The 21306-nt window shown below is 39.2% G+C and overlaps 1 protein-coding gene across 2 annotated transcripts in view; it reads right to left on the bottom strand.

Moving 5' to 3' along the window:
• Positions 1 to 21306, bottom strand: part of GPR156 (G protein-coupled receptor 156) — an 89547-nt gene that overhangs the window by 46121 nt on the left and 22120 nt on the right. For both annotated transcript variants that reach the window (XM_059922147.1, XM_059922146.1), the window contains exons 2-3: positions 14481 to 14959; positions 14128 to 14264 (exon numbers count right to left, since the gene is read on the bottom strand). In XM_059922147.1, coding sequence (XP_059778130.1) covers positions 14128 to 14264; positions 14481 to 14576 — 233 coding nt within the window. In that variant the 5' untranslated portion in view covers positions 14577 to 14959. The remainder of the gene's footprint in view (positions 1 to 14127; positions 14265 to 14480; positions 14960 to 21306) is intronic.

The raw sequence follows: 21306 nt of genomic DNA, 5'->3' as shown, positions 1-21306 counted from the left end.
ACCAAATACTAAAGTTGATATCCAGAGGATTAACCTGTCTTCTCCTAATAAGGTGCTTGGTATCACTATCAGAAACAGAAAGATGGTCAGAATTGGGGCTCAAATGGTGGCCAAAGAGGTTAGACCAGAATTCAGGAGTCTAGGCAGACTCATAGGATTAACACACACAAACCAGATAATGGGAGCATGAAAGGAAGAAGAAGCAGTGGTAATTTAGGGATTGAACATGCAAGGATGTCTAAAACCAGGAGATCTTGGTACAACATTGTGAACCAACTATATTTCAATTAAAAAAATTAAAAAAAAAAGTAAAACCAGGACATCACTTTGAGGAAGAGAAATACCGAAGAAAGAGTCAACAAGGGACTTCCCTGGGAGTCCAGTGGTTAAGACTTCGCCTTCCAGTGCAGGGGGTGTGGGTTCAATCCCTGGTCAGGGAGCTGAGATCCCACATGCCTCACGGACAAAAAACCAAAATATAAAACAGAAGCAATGTTGTAACAAATTCAATAAAGACTTCAAAAAAAATTAAAAAAAAAAAAGAAAGAGTCAACAAAATAGTGAACTATGAGTGAGAATCAAAGTCTGCCAAGCAGGGTCAGGAAGTACAGAAAATTAGCAGAGGACCCAGTGAATGAGGGGTTGTACCAGAAAGGGAGGTTATACTACAGGCTAGTGTAGGTATCTAAGGGAGAGGTCTAGGATTCTAGCAGGCAGTATGCCACCAGGAAAGGAATGAACAGACTCTAAATAGACACTGGCTGCTCCCCTCTGGCCTCTGCCCTAGGGCATGTTGATTTGATAAGAGAGAGGGGGAAAATGAAAATAGATAGGTCATCCAGAGAAAACCGTAATTCAAAAAGATACATGCACCAGAGTGTTCATTGCAGTGCTATTCACAATAGCCAGGACATGGACACAACCTAAATGTCCATCAACAGAGGAATGGATAAAGAAGATGTGGTACATATACACAATGGAATATTACTCAGCCATAAAAAAGAAAAAAATAATGCCATTTGCAGCAACATGGATGGACCCAGAGATTCTCATACTGAGTGAAATAAGTCGACAGAGAAAGACAAATATATGATAGCATTTATATGTGGAATCTAAAAAAAGACTACAAATGAACTTATCTACAAAACCAAAATAGATTTACAGATATAGAAAATAAACTTACGGGGGCTTCCCTGGTGGCACAGTGGTTAAGAATCCGCCTGCCAGTGCAGGGGACACGGGTTCAAGCCCTGGTCCAGGAAGATCCCACATGCTGTGGAGCAACTAAGCCCATGCGCCACAACTACTGAGCCGTGCTCTAGAGCCCGTGAGCCACAACTACTGAGCCTGTGTGCCACAACTACTGAAGCTCGCGTGCCTAGAGCCCATGCTCCGCAACAAGAGAAGCCACCGCCATGAGAAGCCTGCGCACTGCAACAAGAGTAGCCCCTGCTTGCTGCAACTAGAGAAAGCCCGCGAGCAACAATGAAGACCCAACGCAGCCAAAAATAAAATAAATAAATTTGTTAAAAAAAAAGAAAAAGAAAATAAACTTATGGTTACCAGGGAGTGGGAAGGAAGACTGGGATTGATGCATACACACTACCATATATAAAATAGATAACTAATAAGGACCTACTGTATAGCACAAGGAACTCTACTCAATACTCCGTAATGGCCTATATGGGAAAAGAATCTAAAAAAGAGTGTATATATGTATTTGTATAACAGATTCACTTTGCTGTAACCTGAAACTAACACAACATTGTAAATCAATTATACCCCAATAAAAATTTTTTTTTAAATTTTTTATTTATTATTTATTTATTATGTTTATTTTTGGCTGTGTCGGGTCTTCGTTTCTGTGTGAGGGCTTTCTCCAGTTGCGGCGAGTGGGGGCCACTCTTCATCGCGGTGCGCGGGCCTCTCACTATCGCGGCCTCTCTTGTTGCGGAGCAGAGGCTCCAGACGCTCAGGCTCAATAGTTGTGGCTCACGGGCCCAGCTGCTCCGCGGCATGTGGGATCTTCCCAGACCAGGGCTCGAACCCGTGTCCCCTGCATTGGCAGGCAGATTCTCAACCACTGCGCCACCAGGGAAGCCCCAAAATTTTTTTTAAAAAAGTAAATAGATAGGCCAGATCTAGGAAATTTATACTGCATTCTGGAGCTGACTCCCAACATCCAAAACGGTGTGGCTACTTTGATTTCCATCCAGAGTGGTGTCAATATTGGCATGGGTTGGATTTGGTGAGGCTGCAGGGATATCTACACAGTGGGGATGCCTGGGGTCCAGAGAGTGTTAGTTATAGTCTGAAAGTTGTTAGTGGGGCCTGCTATAATATGAATTTAGTACTAATTTAGACCACTTATTTTCTTGTGCCTACAGCCAAACTATGCCCAGATTCCAGGGGTGGGACCAAACTGATAGTTGAAAGTTAATGGGTGGGGGGGCAGATACAAAAAGAAGAAGGGTATAGAGGTTAGAAGACAATCAGTTCTTTGCAATCCTAGGCTATACAGTAATGTTACTGGTCCACTGTGAAATTTCTCAGGATGAGACATAACTGTTCAGATATTACATACACAACATTACCAGCTTGTTTTTCTTTTCTCTCTTTCTTCTTTTAAAGAGTTTAGAGTATATAAGTACGATGTGCAGGAAAAACATGTTCCTAGAAAATTATATTCACAGATAAGCTTCTCTAATTTGCCAGTTCTTCTCTGCTGAGGCATGTTTTCCAGCAAACAAAATGCACTAATAAATCTATCAGGGACAGGAAGGCAGTGGGGGACAGCTGCAGCCACAGCATCCAGGAGTGACAATGATTAATTCCTACATCTGCTCAGTCAGATAGAAACAAAGGTCACTGTGCATAGATTAGCATCCTGATCACCACCTCCTCCTAACACACACACACACACACACACACACGCACGCACGCACACGGGAATAGCATCTTCCTCCATTGATCATGGCAAAGTTCAAAATGCCTGAAATATGTCTACTGTCTGAAAACTTCCCTCCCCCCAGAAACCAAGCTCTTTAGTGGGACAGAGATGGAAGAAGGAATAGAATAGGATCAGCAACTGATTAATGTCAGATTACTGTCTAACCTTGTTAACATCCAAATTAAGTGAAAATTTGATGCTCAGCTACATTTACGAAAGCAAAGGGAACAGGAAATTTAAGAACAAATCCTGATGCAGGAATTTGATCAAAGTAAGAAAGGCTATTATGGTGAAGCAGGTGAACACGTGGACATCTGGCATTATGTAAGGAAAGTATTTAGAAGCTGACTCTCCGTCCTCATGTTCAGCGGTCTCCTGAAGACATCGCCACTTCCTATTCATGACTTCTACACTTATAGATCCCTGACAGGTTGACTTTTTTTTTTTTTTTTTTTTAAAGAAATTCACGTTCTTTTTTATTTATTTATTTATGACTGTGTTGAGTCTTCGTTTCTGTGCGAGGGCTTTCTCTAGTTGCGGCAAGTGGGGACCACTCTTCATCGCGGTGCGCGGGCCTCTCACCATCGCGGCCTCTCTTGTTGCGGAGCACAGGCTCCAGACGCGCAGGCTCAGTAATTGTGGCTCACGGGCCCAGTTGCTCCGTGGCATGTGGGATCTTCCCAGACCAGGGCTCGAACCCGTGTCCCCTGCATTGGCAGGCAGATTCTCAACCACTGCGCCACCAGGGAAGCCCAGGTTGACTTTTTAAAAAAATAATCGTGGACAAGGAAAGGTATTTTTTAAGTGCACAAATTATAAATGTTTAGCTCAGTGAATTATTACAAGGAAAACATCTATGTAACTATCATCCAAATCAAGAAAAAGAACATTTCAATACCTCAAAACCTCCACTCATAATTATTACCCTTTCCTTCCTCCCTAAAGGTGCACCACTATCTTGACTTTTTTTTTTCACTAGCTTGACTTTTAACACTATACTTTAGTTATGCCTGCTTTTAAACTGTATTTAAGGGGAAGCATATAGTACATGTTCTTTTGTGGCTAGCTTTTAAAATTTGTTTGTGAGATTTGGCCATGTTTCTGGGTGTTAACTATAACTTGTTCATTTTCATTGTTGAATAGTATTTCATTGCAAGAATGTACCATAACTTATTTATTCCTTTTACTATTAAAGGACAGTTGGGGTGACTACAAATAATGCTAGTGTGAATATTCTTTATACAACTTTTGGTATAAATGTGCATACATTTCTCATGGGAATAATTCAGAAGTGGATTTGCTGGATCACAAGGTATATGAATTGTTAATTTTAGAAAATATGCCATATAAGAAAAATAAGTACTAGGGATGTAATGTACAACATGGTAAATATAATTAACACTGCTGTATGTTACATATGAAAGTTGTTAATAGAGTGACTCCTAAGAGTTCTCATCACAAGGAAAAAGTTTTTTTTCTATTTCTTTAATTTTGTATCTCTACAAGATGATGGATGGTCACTAAACTTACTGTGATAATCATTTCATGATGTATGTAACAAGTCATAATGCTGTACACCTTAAACTTATATAGTGTTATATGTCAATTATATCTCAATAAACCTGGGAGAAAAAAAATTTTCACAGGAAAAAAAAGAAGATATACCAAATCACTTTCCAAAGTGGTTGTACCAATTTGCACTCTCACCATGAGCAGATAAGAATTTCACAGCTTCGCATCTTTATCTTAACATTATCTTTAAAAATTTAAGTCATTTGGTGTATATCTCATAGTATTAATTTGCTTTTCCCCAGCCATAGGTAACCACTAATATACTTTGTCTATATAGATTTGTCTATTCTAAGCATTTTAATAAATGGAATCATAATATATATGGTCTTCTCAAAAAGGGAAAGAAATCCAAACATAACACTAAAGATAGTCTTCAAATCAAAAGGGAAGAGAACAAAAGAAAAAAGGAACAAAAAAGAACTAAAAAAATCCCCAAAACAGTTAACAAAATGGCAATAAGTACATACCTATCAATACTTTAAAGGAAAATGGACTAAATGATCCAATCAAGCCACACAGCACAGGGAGATCAGCTTGGTGCTTTGCGTCCACCTAGAGGGGTGGGATAGGGAGGGTGGGAGGGAGATGCAAGAGGGAGGAGGTATGGGGATATATGTATATGTGTAGCTGATTCACTTTGTTATAAAGCAGAAACTAACACAATATTGTAAAGCAATTACACTCCAATAAAGATGTTTAAAAAAAATGATCCAATCAAAAGACATAGACTGGCTGAATGGATACAAAAACACCACCCATATATATGCTGCCTACAAGAGACTCACTTCAGATCTAAAGACACACAAAACTAAAAGCAAGGGGATGGAAAAAAGAATATTCCATGCAAATGGAAATCAAACAAAAGCTGGGGCAGCAATACTCATATGAGACAAAATAGACTTTAAAACAAAAACTGTAGCAAGAACAAAGGAGGTCATTACATAATAATTAAGGGATTGATCCAAGAAGATATAGCAATTATAAATACATATGTGCTCAACATAGAAGCACATATAAAAAACTTTATATTTATATATATAATAAAACATTCCATCCCAAAGCAGCAGAATACACATTCTTTTCAAGTGCACATGGAATATTTTCCAGGATAGATCATTTGCTAGGCCACAAAACAAGTCTCAGGAAATTTAAGAAAACTGAAATCATATCAAGCATCTTTTCTGACCACAATACTATGAGACTAGAAATCAATTACAAGAAAATAACTGCAAAAAACATAAACATGTGGAGTCTAAACAATATGCTACTAAACAACCAAAGGATCACTGAAGAAATCAAAGAAGAAATTTTTTAAAAACCTGAAGACAAAAGAAAATAAAAGCACAACAATCCAAAAACTATGGGATGCAGAAAAAGCAGTTCTAAGAGGGAAGTTTATAGTGATGCAAGCTACTTTAGGAAACAACAAAAAAATCTCCAATAAACAACCTAACCTCATACTTAAAGAAGAAAAAACAAAACCCAAAGTTAGTAGAAGGAAAAAAAATCATAAAGATCATAGCAGAAATAAATGAAATACGGACTGAAAAACAATAGAAAAGATCAATGGAACTAACAGCTCGTTCTTTGAAAAGACAAACAAAATTGATAAACCTTCAGCCAGACTCATCAAGAAAAAAGGAGAGAGGGCCCAAATCAATAAAATCAGAAACGAAAAATGAGAAGTTACAACTGGCACCACAGAAATACATTCTTGCTGGGTATGGCCACAGGCAAGGCCCTGACTGCTCCTTAACTAGACCATTTCTCAGGGCTATGTTTGCAGTGAGCAACCTTGAGGGATGAGGTAACATACCCCACCCCCCAGACAAAGAATAGGCTTGTTACGACTCACTATAAAAGTGATGAATTCCCCAGGCTTAGGTTCCTTTCCTTTAATGGTAACCCCCTGTGTGTGCAAGTATCATCCGTCATGGGCCCTGCATCATCCCCATGGGACTGATGGCATGGGAACCAGCACAAACCCAACATGAAGCTCTGACTACTGCTTTCTACCATGAGTAATGAAGTACTTTGTTTCTGACCCAAGAGTCTTGTGTCTTTTGCCAGCATAAAATAGTAACAGGCTAAGTTGTTAACTTATAAGTAGGGCAAAATCTCATACCCTACACAATTCTTTTTTTTTAAAATTAATTAATTAATTTATTTATTTATTTTTGGCTGCATTGGGTCTTCGTTGCTGTGTGCAGGCTTTCTCTGTGGTGGTGAGTGGGGGCTATTCTTCGTTGCGGTGCGTGGGCTTCTCATTGTGGTGGCTTCTCTTGCTGTGAAGCACAGGCTCTAGGCATGCAGGCTTCAGCAGCTGCGGCACGTGGGCTTGGTAGTTGTGGCTCACAGGCTCTAGAGCACAGGCTCAGTAGTTGTGGTGCACGGGCTTAGTTGCTCCGTGGCATGTGGGATCTTCCTGGACCAGGGCTCGAACCCGTGTCCCCTGAATTGGCAGGCAGATTCTTAACCACTGAGCCACCAGGGAAGCCCCCCTACACAATTCTTATTACTCAAACTTTTTGATTTCCCAGGTAGTAAAACCCCAGATACTGGGGATTATTGTGGGAATGCTACTTTCAATTCTGAGAAGTAACAATATGTAAATAACTACCATCTAAATCATTATCACAAATGACAGTGAGATAAGGTCTTAGAATAAAAGATAGTCCTTTAATTGAACAAGTTTAGCTTCATGCAAAACTTATGACATTGCCCTTGTTTTGTGCATTTCAGAGGAGGCACCAGGAGAGCCTCCCTTTCGACATGAAAGGTCTACTTTGCTCCAAGAGTTAATTTGGTCCTTATTAAACTGCATGAGGAATCTAGGAAAAAAGAGTGCATTCCCCCATATCAGTCAATAATACCTAGCACACTTAACAGATGGGTTTTAGGTCACCTAGCAGGGCCCTTTGGAAAAGGACACCAAATATGGTATACTTTTTCACTCATGAGAACCTTCTCAGAAAAATAAGAATGTTTATGGACTACATTTTCAATAGCTTTATTGAGTGTAACTGACATACAATAAACTGTATGATTTTTGAAGATTATATGATTTATTAAGTTTTGATATATGTATATACCTGTGAAATATTTGCCACATTCAAGGTAATGAACCATCACCCCCAAAAGTTTCCACATGCCCCTTGGTCATCCCTCCTTCCTGCTCTTCTGTGTTACCCGCCACCTGCAGGCAACCATTCATTTGATCTCTATCACTACAGATTAGTTAACAATAGATTAATTTTCTAGAATTTGTATAATTGGTATTATATAGTATACAATCTTTTTTGCCTGTCTTCCTTCACTCAGCATAATTATTTTGATATCCATCCATGTTGTTCCAAATATTAATAATTATTTTAATGTTGAGTAGTATTTCATTGTATGGATATACCAAAATTCGTTCATCCATTCACTTGTTGATGGATATTTGTTATTTCCAGTTTTTGGCTATTACAAATAAAGTTGTTACGAACATGGTATACAAGTATGGTATACATATAGTTTAATTTCTCTGGGTAAAAACCTAAGAGCAGAATGACTGGATCATATTGTAGCCGTATATTGAACTTTTAAAGAAACGTTCAGACTGTTTTCCAAAGTGGTTGTACCATATTACATTCCCACCAGCAGTATATGCCAATTTAGCCAGTCTTTTAAAATTTCAACCATTCTAATAGGTGTGTAGTGGTATTTCATTGTGGTTTTAATATGCATTTCCCTATGATGAATGGTGTTGACTATCTTTTCACATGTTTATTTGCTATCCATATATCTTCTCTGGTGAAGTGTCTGTTCAAACCTTTCACTCATTTTTTTGTTGTTGTTGGATTGCTTCTTTTATTATCAATTTTTAGTATTATTTATATATTCTGGATACAAGTTGTTTATCAGATACATGACTTGCAGATATTTTCTTCCAGTATGTGGTTTTCTTTTCATTTTCTTAAGTTTCTCTTTAGAAGAGAAGATGTTTCTAATTTTGATGAAGTTCAACTCACCAATGCTTTGTTTTATGGATTTTACTTTTATTGTTGTACCTAATAAATCTTTGCTTATTATAAGGTCAAAAAATTGTTATCCTATGTTTTCTTTGAGAAATTTTACAGTTTCAGATTTTTTTAGATTTAATAGATAGGTCTATGATCCATTTTCAGTTAATTTCTAAATATGGCGCAAGATGTAGATCAAAGTTCATTTCTGCATATGGGTATCCAATTGTTCCAGCACCATTTGTTGAAAAGACTGACTGTCCCTTCTCCACTGAATTGCCTTTGCACCTTTGTTGAAAAGCAGTTTCCCATATATGCATAGGTTTATTTCTGGATTCTATCTGTTCTTTACCCAATACCAAACTGTCTTCATTACTGTAGCTTTGTAACATCTTGAAATCAGGTGGTCCTAGTCCTCCAACTTTATTCTTCTTTAAAGTTGTTTTGGCTTTTCTAGGTGCTTCATATTTCCATGTGAATCGTAGAACCAGCTTGTCAATTTATACAAAAAAAGGCCAGCTGAATTGTGATTGTGATTGGGTTTAGTCTATAGATCAATAAGGGGAGAATTAACAATATTGAGTCTTCTAACCCATGAACACAATATGTCTCCATTTATTTAGAATTTCTTTAATATCTCTCAGCAATGTTTTGTAGTTTTCAGTGCACAAGTATTTCACATTGTTTGTTAGATTTATCCCTAAATATTTCATATTTTTTATGCTACTGTAAATGGCATTACTTTTAATTTCACTTTTCAGTTGTTTTTACTATATAGAAATACAGTTGAGTTTTGTACATTGATCTTGTACCCTGCAATCTTGTTAAACTAATTTATTAGTTCTAATTGTTTTTTTTTTTTTATTAATTTATTTATTTATTTTTGGCTGTGTTGGGTCTTCATTTCTGTGCGAGGGCTTTCTCTAGTTGTGGCAAGTGGGGGCCACTCTTCATCGCTGTGCGCGGGCCTCTCACTATCGCGGCCTCTCTTGTTGCAGAACACAGGCTCCAGACGCGCAGGCTCAGTAGTTGTGGCTCACGGGCCTAGTTGCTCCGCGGCATGTGGGATCTTCCCAGACCAGGGCTCGAACCCATGTCCCCTGCATTCGCAGGCAGACTCTCAACCACTGCGCCACCAGGGAAGCCCCTAATTGTTTTTTAAAAAAATAGATTCCATTGAATTTTCTATACAGATGATCGGGTAACCTGAAGGTAAGCCATTTTAGTTCTTCCTTTCTAAGTTAGGTGACTTTTATTTCTCTTTGCATTGGCTAAAACCTTCACTGTTGAATAGAACTGGTGAGAGCAGACATCTTGCTTCTGGTCACAATGGGAAAGCATTTAGTCTTCTACCATTAAAAATGGTAGGGAGTTAAGTTGAGGGAGTTCTTTTCTATTTTACTTTGTTGAGATTTTATCAGAAATGGATGTTGAACCTTGACATTGTCAAATGCTCTTTCTATGCCTATTAAGATGATCATATGGTTTTCTTTTTTAGTTGGTAAACATGGTGTATTATATTGATTGATATATGGATGTTAAAACAACTTTGCATTCCTGGAATAAACTTCACTTTGTCATGATGAATTATCCTTTTGATATTGGTTGTACTCAATTTGTTAAAATTTTGTTTAGAATTTTGGATCTATGTTCATGAGCCTATAGTTTTTTTCTCTTCTAAATTCTTTGTTTCCTAACTCATTAGAATAAGTTAGGAAGTGCTTCCTTATTTTCAGTTTCTTAGAAGAGTTTGTGTAGAACTAGTAATATTTCTACAATACAGGCACAGTTTAGCAGGGTGCCTCTGGCTCAGGGTCTCTCACAAGTATACCCCTTGGTGAGCCATGGCTGCAGTCCTCCAAGGCTCGACTGGGGGAAAATCTGCTTCCAAGTGTATTCACACTGCTCTTAGCAGGACTCAAGATCTATTTTGAAGCTCACTGACATGGCTGTTAATAAGCCTCAGGTCCTTGATGGCCACAGACTGGAAACATCATCTCCTGGCCATGTGGGCCTCTCCGCAGGGCAGCTCACAAAATGGAAGGTGGCATCCCTCAGAGTGAGTGAGTGAAAGAGTGAGAGGGATCCAAGTTGGAAGCCATAGTCTTTTTGTAACCTTATCCCAAGTGACTAATAAGCAAATCAGTCAGTCCAGCCCATACTCAAGGAGAAGAGATTTCACAATATTGTGACTACCAGGAGGTAGGACTTATTGGAGAACATTTTAGAGACTGCCTACCAAAGTTGTTCATGATATTAACTTATTTTCCTTCTAATATTTATAGAATCTTTAGTGATGACAGCTCTCTCTTCCTTACTTGGGTAGTTATATATTCTCTTTTTTTTTTCCTGGTCACTTGGTCTAGAAGTTGGTCAATCTTATTGATCTTCATAAAGTTTTTGGTTTTTCTGTTTTTTTCTGTTGCTTTTCTGTTTTTCATTTTATCAGTTTCCACTCTGATTTTTATTATTCCTTTCTTCTGCTTATTTGGGGACTCAGCTGCTCTTGTTTTCTGTTTTGTAAGGTGGATCTTTCTTCTTTATAATATGTAGTGTAGTGCTCTAATTTCCCCTGAAGTACTGGCTTTAATGGCATCCAAAAATTTTTGATATATTGTGTTTTCACCCTCATTCAGTTGAAAATACTTTCTAGTTTCCCTTCTGATTTCTTCTTTGACCATGGGTTATTTTAAAGTGTTCTATTTAGTTTCCAAATATTTCAGAATTTTCCAGAGATCTCTCTGTTACGGATTTCTAATTTAATTTCATTCTGGTCAGAGAACATACTTTGTATAATTTGAATCCTTTTAAATTTAATAAGATCTTCTCTATGGCCCAGAAGACGATCTATCTTGGTAAATGTTCTGTGTGTACTTGAAAAGAATGTGTATTCTGCTGTTGTTGGGTGTAGGATTATACAAATGCCAATTAGGTCAAGTTGGTTGATGGAGTTGTTCAAGTCTTCTGTATCTTTACTGATTTTCTCTTGTAGACTACATTTTAAAATGTTATCAAAAATGCAGTATTGGTGACTGAACTTGAACATTGCTACATTATTTTTATTTTATTAAAATGTTTTTCTTACTCTGGCACACACATGCATGTGTGTGCACACACAGAGTCACAGTCACAAATTTAGAGACCACAAAACTGGAGTGAAATGAGGCATCTAACTCTGATGCTGCACCTTTGAACAAATTTTACTATTTAAGAAAGCACTTTTGAAACTGGGTTATTTTATGTTTCCTTGTCTGACCTTGTAAGCTACTTAACTGCAAAATGTGTTTTTATTCACAGTGCCTCTTAATATGTTATTTTTTATGCCAAGTCATGCTCCCACTGAAAGCAAGACAGGCAACAAAATCTTTAGTAGAATGAAACAAATATAGGTGCTTCTACTATAACACCGTTTACAAGTGTTCAGACATATAAATGCTTTTAAAAAAACCTCGCATTCTACAAAATTGTGGATAAAAATAATGGGTTATGATAAAAATAATGGGTTATGGGAAAAATAGTGTGGGGCCATAACATATGAAACACATTTAACTTTGTAACCAGAATACTAATAAAAAATAATAATTATCTCAATTAAAATACTAGTACTCAGTAAATATCCACTACCACTTGTACCCAGGATCACAGCTGATTTTTACAGCCTTAAATCTGCAAGACATAGGTCCTTAAGGGCATTCACCTCCAATAGATAACATTGTCATCAAAATCTAATTTGGATCTGTGTTTTCTTCAGCAATCAATTGTTTTTAAATACGAGGGAAATGTCTTCTTCATGTCTTCATCTACTCCTGCAACTTCATCAGATAGCATCACATTGTAGGTAGAATACCAGTTCTTGAAGCCATTAAACCAGCTACTGCTTGCGCTGCTATCACAATATTCTTAGCTTAAGGCTTCCTTCTTTAACTGTAAGAAAGCTTGCCCCTGGATGCTTTAAACTATTGACTAGTTGGGGAAAAAATTACATATGAACCAATGATGTTATTTTCTTATTTGCCAATTGGGTACTAACTTGCATTACAGAAATGTGTTGTAACTGAAAACAGTATACTCCATAGTTTTCTAACCTTGAAATATGTGATTTTCCCTAGTCATTTTCTTGGCAGCAGCTACTGTTGGGATTCAAATCTCCTTACTCCCAGGATCACTGAAAACATATTTACTGAGCACTTATTATGTTCCAGTCTGTTCTAAATGCTGGAGACAGTGGTGAGCATGAGAGACAAGGTCCTTGTGTTCACAGACTTTACATTCTGGTGGGGGATGCAGACAATAAACAGGTAAATCAATAAATATGGTACTATCAGAGAGTGATACTTGCTATGAAGAAAATAAAACAGGGTGATGGGATATGGCATGAGACGTAGGGGGCTGGGTGGCCATTCTGTAGAGAGGCTACCTTAGATAGGATGATCAGGGAAATCCTCCCTGAAGAGATGACATTTGAGCCAAGACCTATCAGATGAGAAGGAACTAGTCATGGGACGATCTGGAGAAGACTGTCAGGCAGTGGGAACAGTAAAGTGACAGTAAATCAAAGGCCTTAAGATGGGAGTGGGCTTAGTGTATTTGAGGAACAGAATGAAAAGTGGCTGGGGAAGCTTCAGGGGTGCACCCAGGGCCAAGTGCCACGCCTCAATGCCATGCTGAGGTTGACCCAGCAGATCAAGCCACTGCTGCCTAACAGTTCCATGTCCTCCAAGCCTCAGATGGCCAGTGGCACCCCAAAATGCCTGCAGACAAATCCAACTGACTGACCCTCATCTGAGTGCCAAACCCAGGCAACAGAGCATAATACACTTGATCACCACAAAGTGTCAGGCTGCTGTGGGGACAGGCGAGTTTGGCCTCTCTGAGGGGGTTGTTGAAATCTGACATGGGCTCTGTCCAGAAATCACCTGCAGACCAGGGAGAGAAGGCTGGAGCAGGGCTTCTCAGGAGGGAGCCTGGGATAGCTGGGGCAGGAGGATGGCACAGAGTGGGAGAGATGGGGTGGGCCTTGAGGGAAGGACTGGATACCAGTGAAGGAAAGATTCTGCAAGTCCCTTCAGAAAAAAGCCATCACTTTGTTTCTTTTGTCAGTCCTGGGTGCCATACGCCCTTACCTGGATGAGCCAGTGACTTTCCAACCAGTCACAACTGTCTAGCAGAATAGCCAGGTAGTGGGGCTTCACTATTTTTACAGAAACCTTAGCTTACCCGGACTGGTTCCAATCGTGCTGCCATAAACTTTAATGTTGCTTTGGAATATTTCTCTACGTGCTCTCTATTTTTAATACAAATACCTCATCTTCTCGGAAAGATCTCACCATCCTTTATGAGGAGAGACTCTTCATTCTCTTCTTTGGATATCCTTATAGTAGTTAGCGCAAGAGTGGGCCAGACCTTTCTCCTTCTCAAGAAGGAATTGTACTGCGAGGCCAGGCCTCCTTCAGGGACAGCTTCTCACATAGTTTAATGCCACAGTAGGACACAAGCTTTGCTGATACCAGCCAGCAGCTCGTGGTGCCAAAATGACACTAACACTCTGGGTTTCATGTTTCAGGCAACGAGATATGAGAAACTAGGCATGGGGCTGCTTACCTGTTCTTCCTGCAGCGGATTGTGAAGCCAAGAAAGAAGGCTATCAGCAGAAGTCCACAGCTGAGGAAAGTCCAAACAACACCCAAGAGGGCAGGAGATAATGAAGAAATGGTCTTACTGCTGTGGCAGGAAGAGGTCTGAGAACAGAATGAAGAGAAGCTGTTAGGAACGAAGGCTCTTCTATAGATCAAACATGAACTGCCCCCATCACCTCCAGAGCTGGGACATACATGTCCTGCATAAGCATTTCCTCCTCGTACTTCTCCCCCCTCCACCACCACTACCATCATCAACAATAATAACAACAACGTGTACATCTAAGCAGCCCTGACACCCCATGGCTGCTGACTTACAATTGTTGTCCTGCAGAGATCATGAAGGGGTCTCCGCTCCAGCTCCTGGCCAGGAAAACCGTCACACAATTCAGAGCAGTTTATTTCAGGCTCCATGTCATCATATGCCTCTCTTGGTATGTGCTTATTCACAGTCTTGGTCACCCACCAGTAGATAACCAGAAGATCTTTGAGTAAAACAGAAGAGCAACTCCAATCTTTTCTTCAGAGGTGCCATTTTGAAGCTGGCTCCTGGGGCAGAATCTGGGACGAACAATCCATTCAGGTGGAAGCGGAGAGTTATTTCACTAAAGCTCCTTCATCAGACACCCTCCAGGCTCTCTGGGTCCCCTGCTGCCAGTGAAGACCATGTAAGTCAAGAGTGGGCATCTTAGTAACCATTAAGTCACACACTGCGATGATTCTGGCTTGCCACCAGATGGCAGTCGCTGCTCCAAGTACTCCCACACAGGTCTCAAAGGAGAAGAAAGCAATTAAACCTGTTAACAAAAAAATGTTATTTATATATAACACACACAAATAAACACAAACACACACATATATGTAAATGGCTTATTACAGAAGTTTTAAAATATTTTACACATTTTAACTATATATTTTTATTGTATGTAGTTATATACATTATTATATATAACCAAGGTTTAAAATATAGTATATATTTAAATAAATATATTTCAAAACCTCTTTAATAAACAACACTTTAAAAACAAAGACAAAGCACACCTAACAATTTATAGATATACAGCTCTACAGTCCCTCTTCTGATCCCCTTTATGGTCCAGCACTACAAAAATTTCAGTTTCGGGCTTCCCTGGTGGCGCAGTGGCTGAGAATCTGCCTGCCAGTGCAGGGGACACGGGTTCGAGCCCTGGTCTGGGAAGATCCCACATGCCGCGGAGCAACTAGGCCCGTGAGCCACAACTACTGAGCCTGCGCGTCTGGAGCCTGTGCTCTGCAACAAGAGAGGCCGCGACAGTGAAAGGCCCGCGCACCGTGATGAAGAGTGGCTCCCGCTTGCCGCAACTAGAGAAAGCCCTCGCACAGAAACGAAGACCCAACACAGCCAAAAATAAATAAATAAATTTATTAAAAAAAAAAATTTTTAGTTTCAATATGTGAACACATCTTCCTTTCTTCCCTAGTGGAAACCCCCCTGCCCTTCCAAGATCTCTTTATGCAACTTAGGGAGTAAGCTCTGTCTGATCCTGGGTGGTGGTAGGCTCAGGTGCCCCATGCTGTCTGCATACATTGTCTGTTGGTTGGTCCTGTTCACTCCTGTTAGCTCAGTGAGGGGAGGAACATTCTATGCCCAGTCAGCTGGGATCTCAAAAAGTTATGCAAGCCCTTTGCCAAGAGTTTTCTGTTTGTTTATTTTTAAACTGTTAGACTACTAGAAGTGGGATAGGCTACTCAGGTAATAGGGAGAGAAACTGAGGGTTCTAAGAATTCCCACAGAGTGAGCGAGTGGCCAGAGCATGGTGTTATTTCTCTCAGAAGATGATTGCAATATGAATACTGTGATCTAAAAAAAAGCTCTACCTTGCAGAACAAAAGTACAAATGCTCAAAAGTAGAGAGGCTTAAATTAACTCCAGCAGAAAAGGCAGACATGTCCCCAATACTTTAAAGCAATCTATCCTGTAACAGAGAAACAGATTTGAAATTTTACCAGTGGGAATTTAAAAAAGGATGCCACTTCTGCTTTGTGTTTCTGAAACAGCTTAGCACAGTTTTCTTTTATTGTGGAGGAAACTTGGAAGAGGAAAAAAATCAATTATTATTATTCCAATAGCCACTGAATACAGGACTTGTGTTTAAGCCAGAACAATAGTGACTGGTGTAGAATGCCATCTTTGGATTCTGCATGCTTAGATATGAACAATATAGCACCAGGGGCTGCCCATATATTGGCCTCTCATATCTTCCTGAATTATTTACCAGGCTCATTACAATGAAATCCCAAGAGAACTAAAAGCCACTACCTCCTGTCAAGACATTTAAATTCTTGTGAAGTCTGATCAGATTACTGAATGCAAAATTAAGAAGTAAATATAAAAATCTGACTATTTGCATCTTAATTTAGTTGAAAATTTAATTGCTAAAAAGATAATTTTTTTCTTTTTCTTAAAAGTTAGACATCCCCTATTGTGCTTTCTAGCATAGAGCAATATTGGAAGCCACAGGGAGGACTATACTCTATGATGGATTGAAAAATATATTTTTCCTATATTGCCCTTTTAATCATACTCGCAAATAAGTACAGTTACATTTAAACCATTATTAAGTCCCTGTTTGTGTATCCTTACATCATATAGATGTGTGTGTGTATATACATAAAACCTCATTTTGTTCTCACAACTGTGTCATGTGAGGTAAACAAGACATCTCCTCGTTTTCACATAAGAAAACTGAAGAGCAGAAAAGCGGAGAATCTTGCTCCAAATATGCAGAGGCGGGACTCAAATTCAGGAGTTTAACTGCAAGGTCAATGTCCTCCCAGTTAATACCCTGCATGGGGCAGACACCCTGGACTGACCTCACCCCAAGAAGACACCAATGGCCTGTTAGGTTTCTTCATGTTTAGTTCTCAGAGCTTCACATCTATGGGTTCTCTGGAATGTGGCCCACAACAGTATGTCTATATCAGTTACTCTCAACTGGGGCAATTTTGCACCTCCAGAGGACATTTGGCAGTGTCTGGAGACATTGTGGTTGTCAAAACTGAGAGGAAGGTGCTACTGACATGTGGTAGGTAGAGGCCAGGGATGCTGTTAAACATCCTACAATTCACAGAATGGTCCAAATAACAAAGACTTATCCAGCCCCAAATGTCAGTAATGCTAAGGTAGGGAAACCCTGGTCAACACTGTGGATCTCAGAAGGGCTAACAACCTTAAGCCCAAATCATCTTTGGGAGATTCTGTGAACATGATAGAACTGTCCAGCTGAACATAAATTTCTGAGTACATTCTAAAGGTCATCTTGGACAGACTGAACTCACTGGCATGGAACTTTGAATGCTAGGCACCCCTCCAGTCCATGGATATTCAGTATAGGAACTTTATAAACCATGATACTAGGCTCCTCCACGGGGCAGGCATTCAATTCCAACATTAGCACACACTTACAGAGATTCACACATGAAGAAGTGGTGAAACAATGAATGACTTAGTTATTGAGAGGACAGAGTTGAATGATTTCAAAAAGTATTGAGTGATTGGGAAAGTGGATGGGAAGTAGTGTGTCAGAGTGGATAATAGTGAGGCATTTGACCATAAGATACATACAGAATCCAAGGCACAAAGAGAAAGGTCTGCCAGGCTCCTCCAAGAGCAATTCCCGCCCCCACCAAAGTCTACAGAGGTAAACTGTCTAGTCCACAGACAGCAGCAGGCCCAAGAAGATGAAATGGTAGGGCTTACAATTTATTTGACAGAATCCTGCCCGGTGATTAGGATCAGCAAAACAGACACTGCATCAACTACACTGTTCCAAAGAGCAAGATGGTCATTTACAGGTTCACAACTCTCAACAGTCCCCATATCTTTCCACAAAAATCTACCCTATTCTTCTACACATTATTTCTGGCTATTGGAAAACTAGTCCTACAATTACTGTCTTTTAAAAATTTGTTTTGTAGTTGGTACAACTTCTGCTTCTGTTCATGAAGAATTAACTGCTATTGGAATTGCCCTCCTGCTGTAAACACCTCGAAAACCAGACAAAATACACAAAACAACTCTTACCAGATATTGGATAACAGATTTCACAGGACTTTGGAAAACAAATGAGGTGAACCTACAACTGACTGACAGATATAAAGTGAAATATAAATAAATAAATATATCCTTTCAGTGACAATAATTGATCCCAAGTTACTGCTTGAAGGCAGTTCCCAGGCCACAGCACAAGGAGGGAAACCCAAAGAGAGCCTAGAAGTCTTGCTAAGGTAAGGAGAATAGATTGGAGTTTAGGGACATCAGGCAAACAAATTTGTGAGGCAGAGTAATGAAGAAGATGGAGATACCAAGAAAGAGAGTGCTTTGGAAATCTGCAGGGGATCCTCTCAGTCTTTTTCTGAGTATTGATCTAGGCATGTGAGAGGAAACTATTTGAAGTGAAAGAAATAACCACTGGTAGGCAGTAGCTGAACATTTCCTGGAGTTCACACAGGGTTGGGAATACTTTGTGTTTCCACCAGCCAGAGTGGAGAGACCTCATAATATACAGGACATTGGATACAATTCTCATAAAAAAATGGGACTAAATAAACCCTAGACTAGAAACTACTCTGGACTTTCCCTAATAATGCTTAAAACTAAGCCTTAAAAGGATCAGACTGATCCACAAAAAACTTAACTGCATTCCAGAACAAAACACAATGTTCGTTAAAGGAATACAACAAGAGCCAGCACTCAACAACATAAAATTCAAAATGTCCATCATCAATAAAAAATTACCAGGCATACAAAGAAGCAAGAAATAAGATCTATAACAATACACTTTAAAAATTCAATAAAAACATACAGTGGGACTTCCCTGGCGGTCCAGAGGTTAGGACACCGCACATCCACTGCAGGGGGCACAGGTTTGATCCCTGGTCAGGGAATTGGGATCCTGCATCCTGTGCAGCACAGCCAAAAAATAGAAAAAAAATACAGAAATAACAGAAATAATATAATTGGCACATGAGGACTTTAAAACAACTATTATAAATATGCTCAAAGATATAAAACAGAACATAAACAAAATGAAAGGAGAAATGGAGAATATATTTTAAAAACCCAAATAGAATTCTAGAGATTAAAATGCAATTATAAAATTAAAAATATAGTAGATTAGACACTCCAAAAAAAAAAATATTGGTGATCCACCAGAGGGCAGACAGCAGAAGCAAGAAGAACTACAATCCTGCAGCCTGTGGAACAAAAACCACATTCACAGAAAGACAGACAAGATGAAAAGGCAGAGGGCTATATGCCAGATGAAGGAACAAGATAAAACCCCAGAAAAGTACCTAAATGAAGTGGAGATAGGCAACCTTCCAGAAAAAGAATTCAGAATAATGATAGTGAAGATGATCCGGGACCTCAGAAAAAGAATGGAGGCAAAGATCGAGAAGATGCAAGAAATGTTTAACAAAGACCTAGAAGAATTAAAAAACAAACAAACAAACACCTAGAAGAGTTAAAGAACAAACAGAGATGAACAATACAATAACTGAAATCAAAAATACACTGGAAGGGGGCTTCCCTGGTGGCGCAGTGGTTGAGAATCTGCCTGCCAATGCAGGGGACACGGGTTCGAGCCCTGGTCTGGGAAGATCCCACATGCCACGGAGCAACTGGGCCCGTGAGCCACAATTACTGAGCCTGCGCGTCTGGAGCCTGTGCTCCGCAACAAGAGAGGCCGCGATGGTGAGAGGCCCGCGCACCGCGATGAAGAGTGGTCCCCACTTGCCGCAACTAGAGAAAGCCCTCGCACAGAAACGAAGACCCAACACAGCCATAAATAAATAAATAAAAATAAATAAATTTAAAGTAGAAAAAAGTTAAATATTGAAAAAAAAATACACTAGAAGGAATCAATAGCAGAATAACTGAGGCAGAAGAACAGAAAAAAAAAATTAAAAAAAAAAAAAAGAAGAACAGATAAGTGACCTGGAAGACAGAATGGTGGAATTCACAGCTGTGGAACAGGATAAAGAAAAAAAGAATGAAAAGAAATGAAGACAGCCTAAGAGACCTCTGGGACAACATTAAACGCACCAACATTCACATTATAGGGGTCCCAGAAGGAGAAGAGAGAGAGAGAAAGGACCCGAGAAAATATCTGAAGAGATTATAGTCAAAAACTTCCCTGACATGGGAAAGGAAATAGCCAGCCAAATCCAGGAAGTGCAGAGAGTCCCAGGCAGGATAAACCCAAGGAGAAACACACCAAGACGCATAGTAATCAAATTGGCAAAAATTAAAGACAAAGAAAAATTACTGAAAGCAGCAAGGGAAAATCGACAAATAACATACAAGGGAACTCCCATAAGGTTAACAACTGATTTCTCAGCAGAAACTCTACAAGCCAGAAGGGAGTGGCATGATATATTTAAAGTGAAGAAAGGGAAGAATCTACAACCAAGATTACTCTACCCAGCAAGGATCTCATTCAGATTCGACGGAGAAATCAAAAGCTTTACAGACAAGCAAAAGCTAAGAGAATTCAGTACCACCAAACCAGCTCTACAACAAATGCTAAAGGAACTTCTCTAGGCAGGAAACACAAAGAAGAAAAGGACCTACAAAAACAAACCCATAACAATTAAGAAAATGGTAATAGGAACATACATACTGATAATTACCTTAAACGTGAATGGATTAAATGCTCCAACCAAAAGACACAGGCTTGCTGAATGGATACAAAAACAAGACCCATATATATGCTGTCTACAAGAGACCCACTTCAGACCTAGGGACACATACAGAAAGTGAGGGGATGGAAAAAGATATTCTATGCAAATGGAAATCAAAAGAAAGCTGCAGTAGCAATACTCATATCAGATAAAATAGACTTTAAAATAAAGAATGTTACAAGAGACAGGGAAGGACACTCCATAATGATCAAGGGATCAATCCAAGAAGAAGATATAACAAATATAAATATATATGCACCCAATATAGGAGCACCTCAATACATAAGGCAACTGCTAACAGCTATAAAAGAGGAAATAGTAACACAAAAATAGTGGGGGACTTTAACACCTCACTTACACCAATGGACAGATCATCCAAACAGATAATTAATAAGGAAACACAAGCTTTAAATGACACAAT

This window comes from Balaenoptera ricei, chromosome 4 (assembly GCF_028023285.1).
Source record: "Balaenoptera ricei isolate mBalRic1 chromosome 4, mBalRic1.hap2, whole genome shotgun sequence".
NCBI lineage: Eukaryota > Metazoa > Chordata > Mammalia > Artiodactyla > Balaenopteridae > Balaenoptera > Balaenoptera ricei.
Note: the sequence above shows the minus strand (reverse complement) of the source record. Positions and strands in the feature narration are given on the sequence as shown.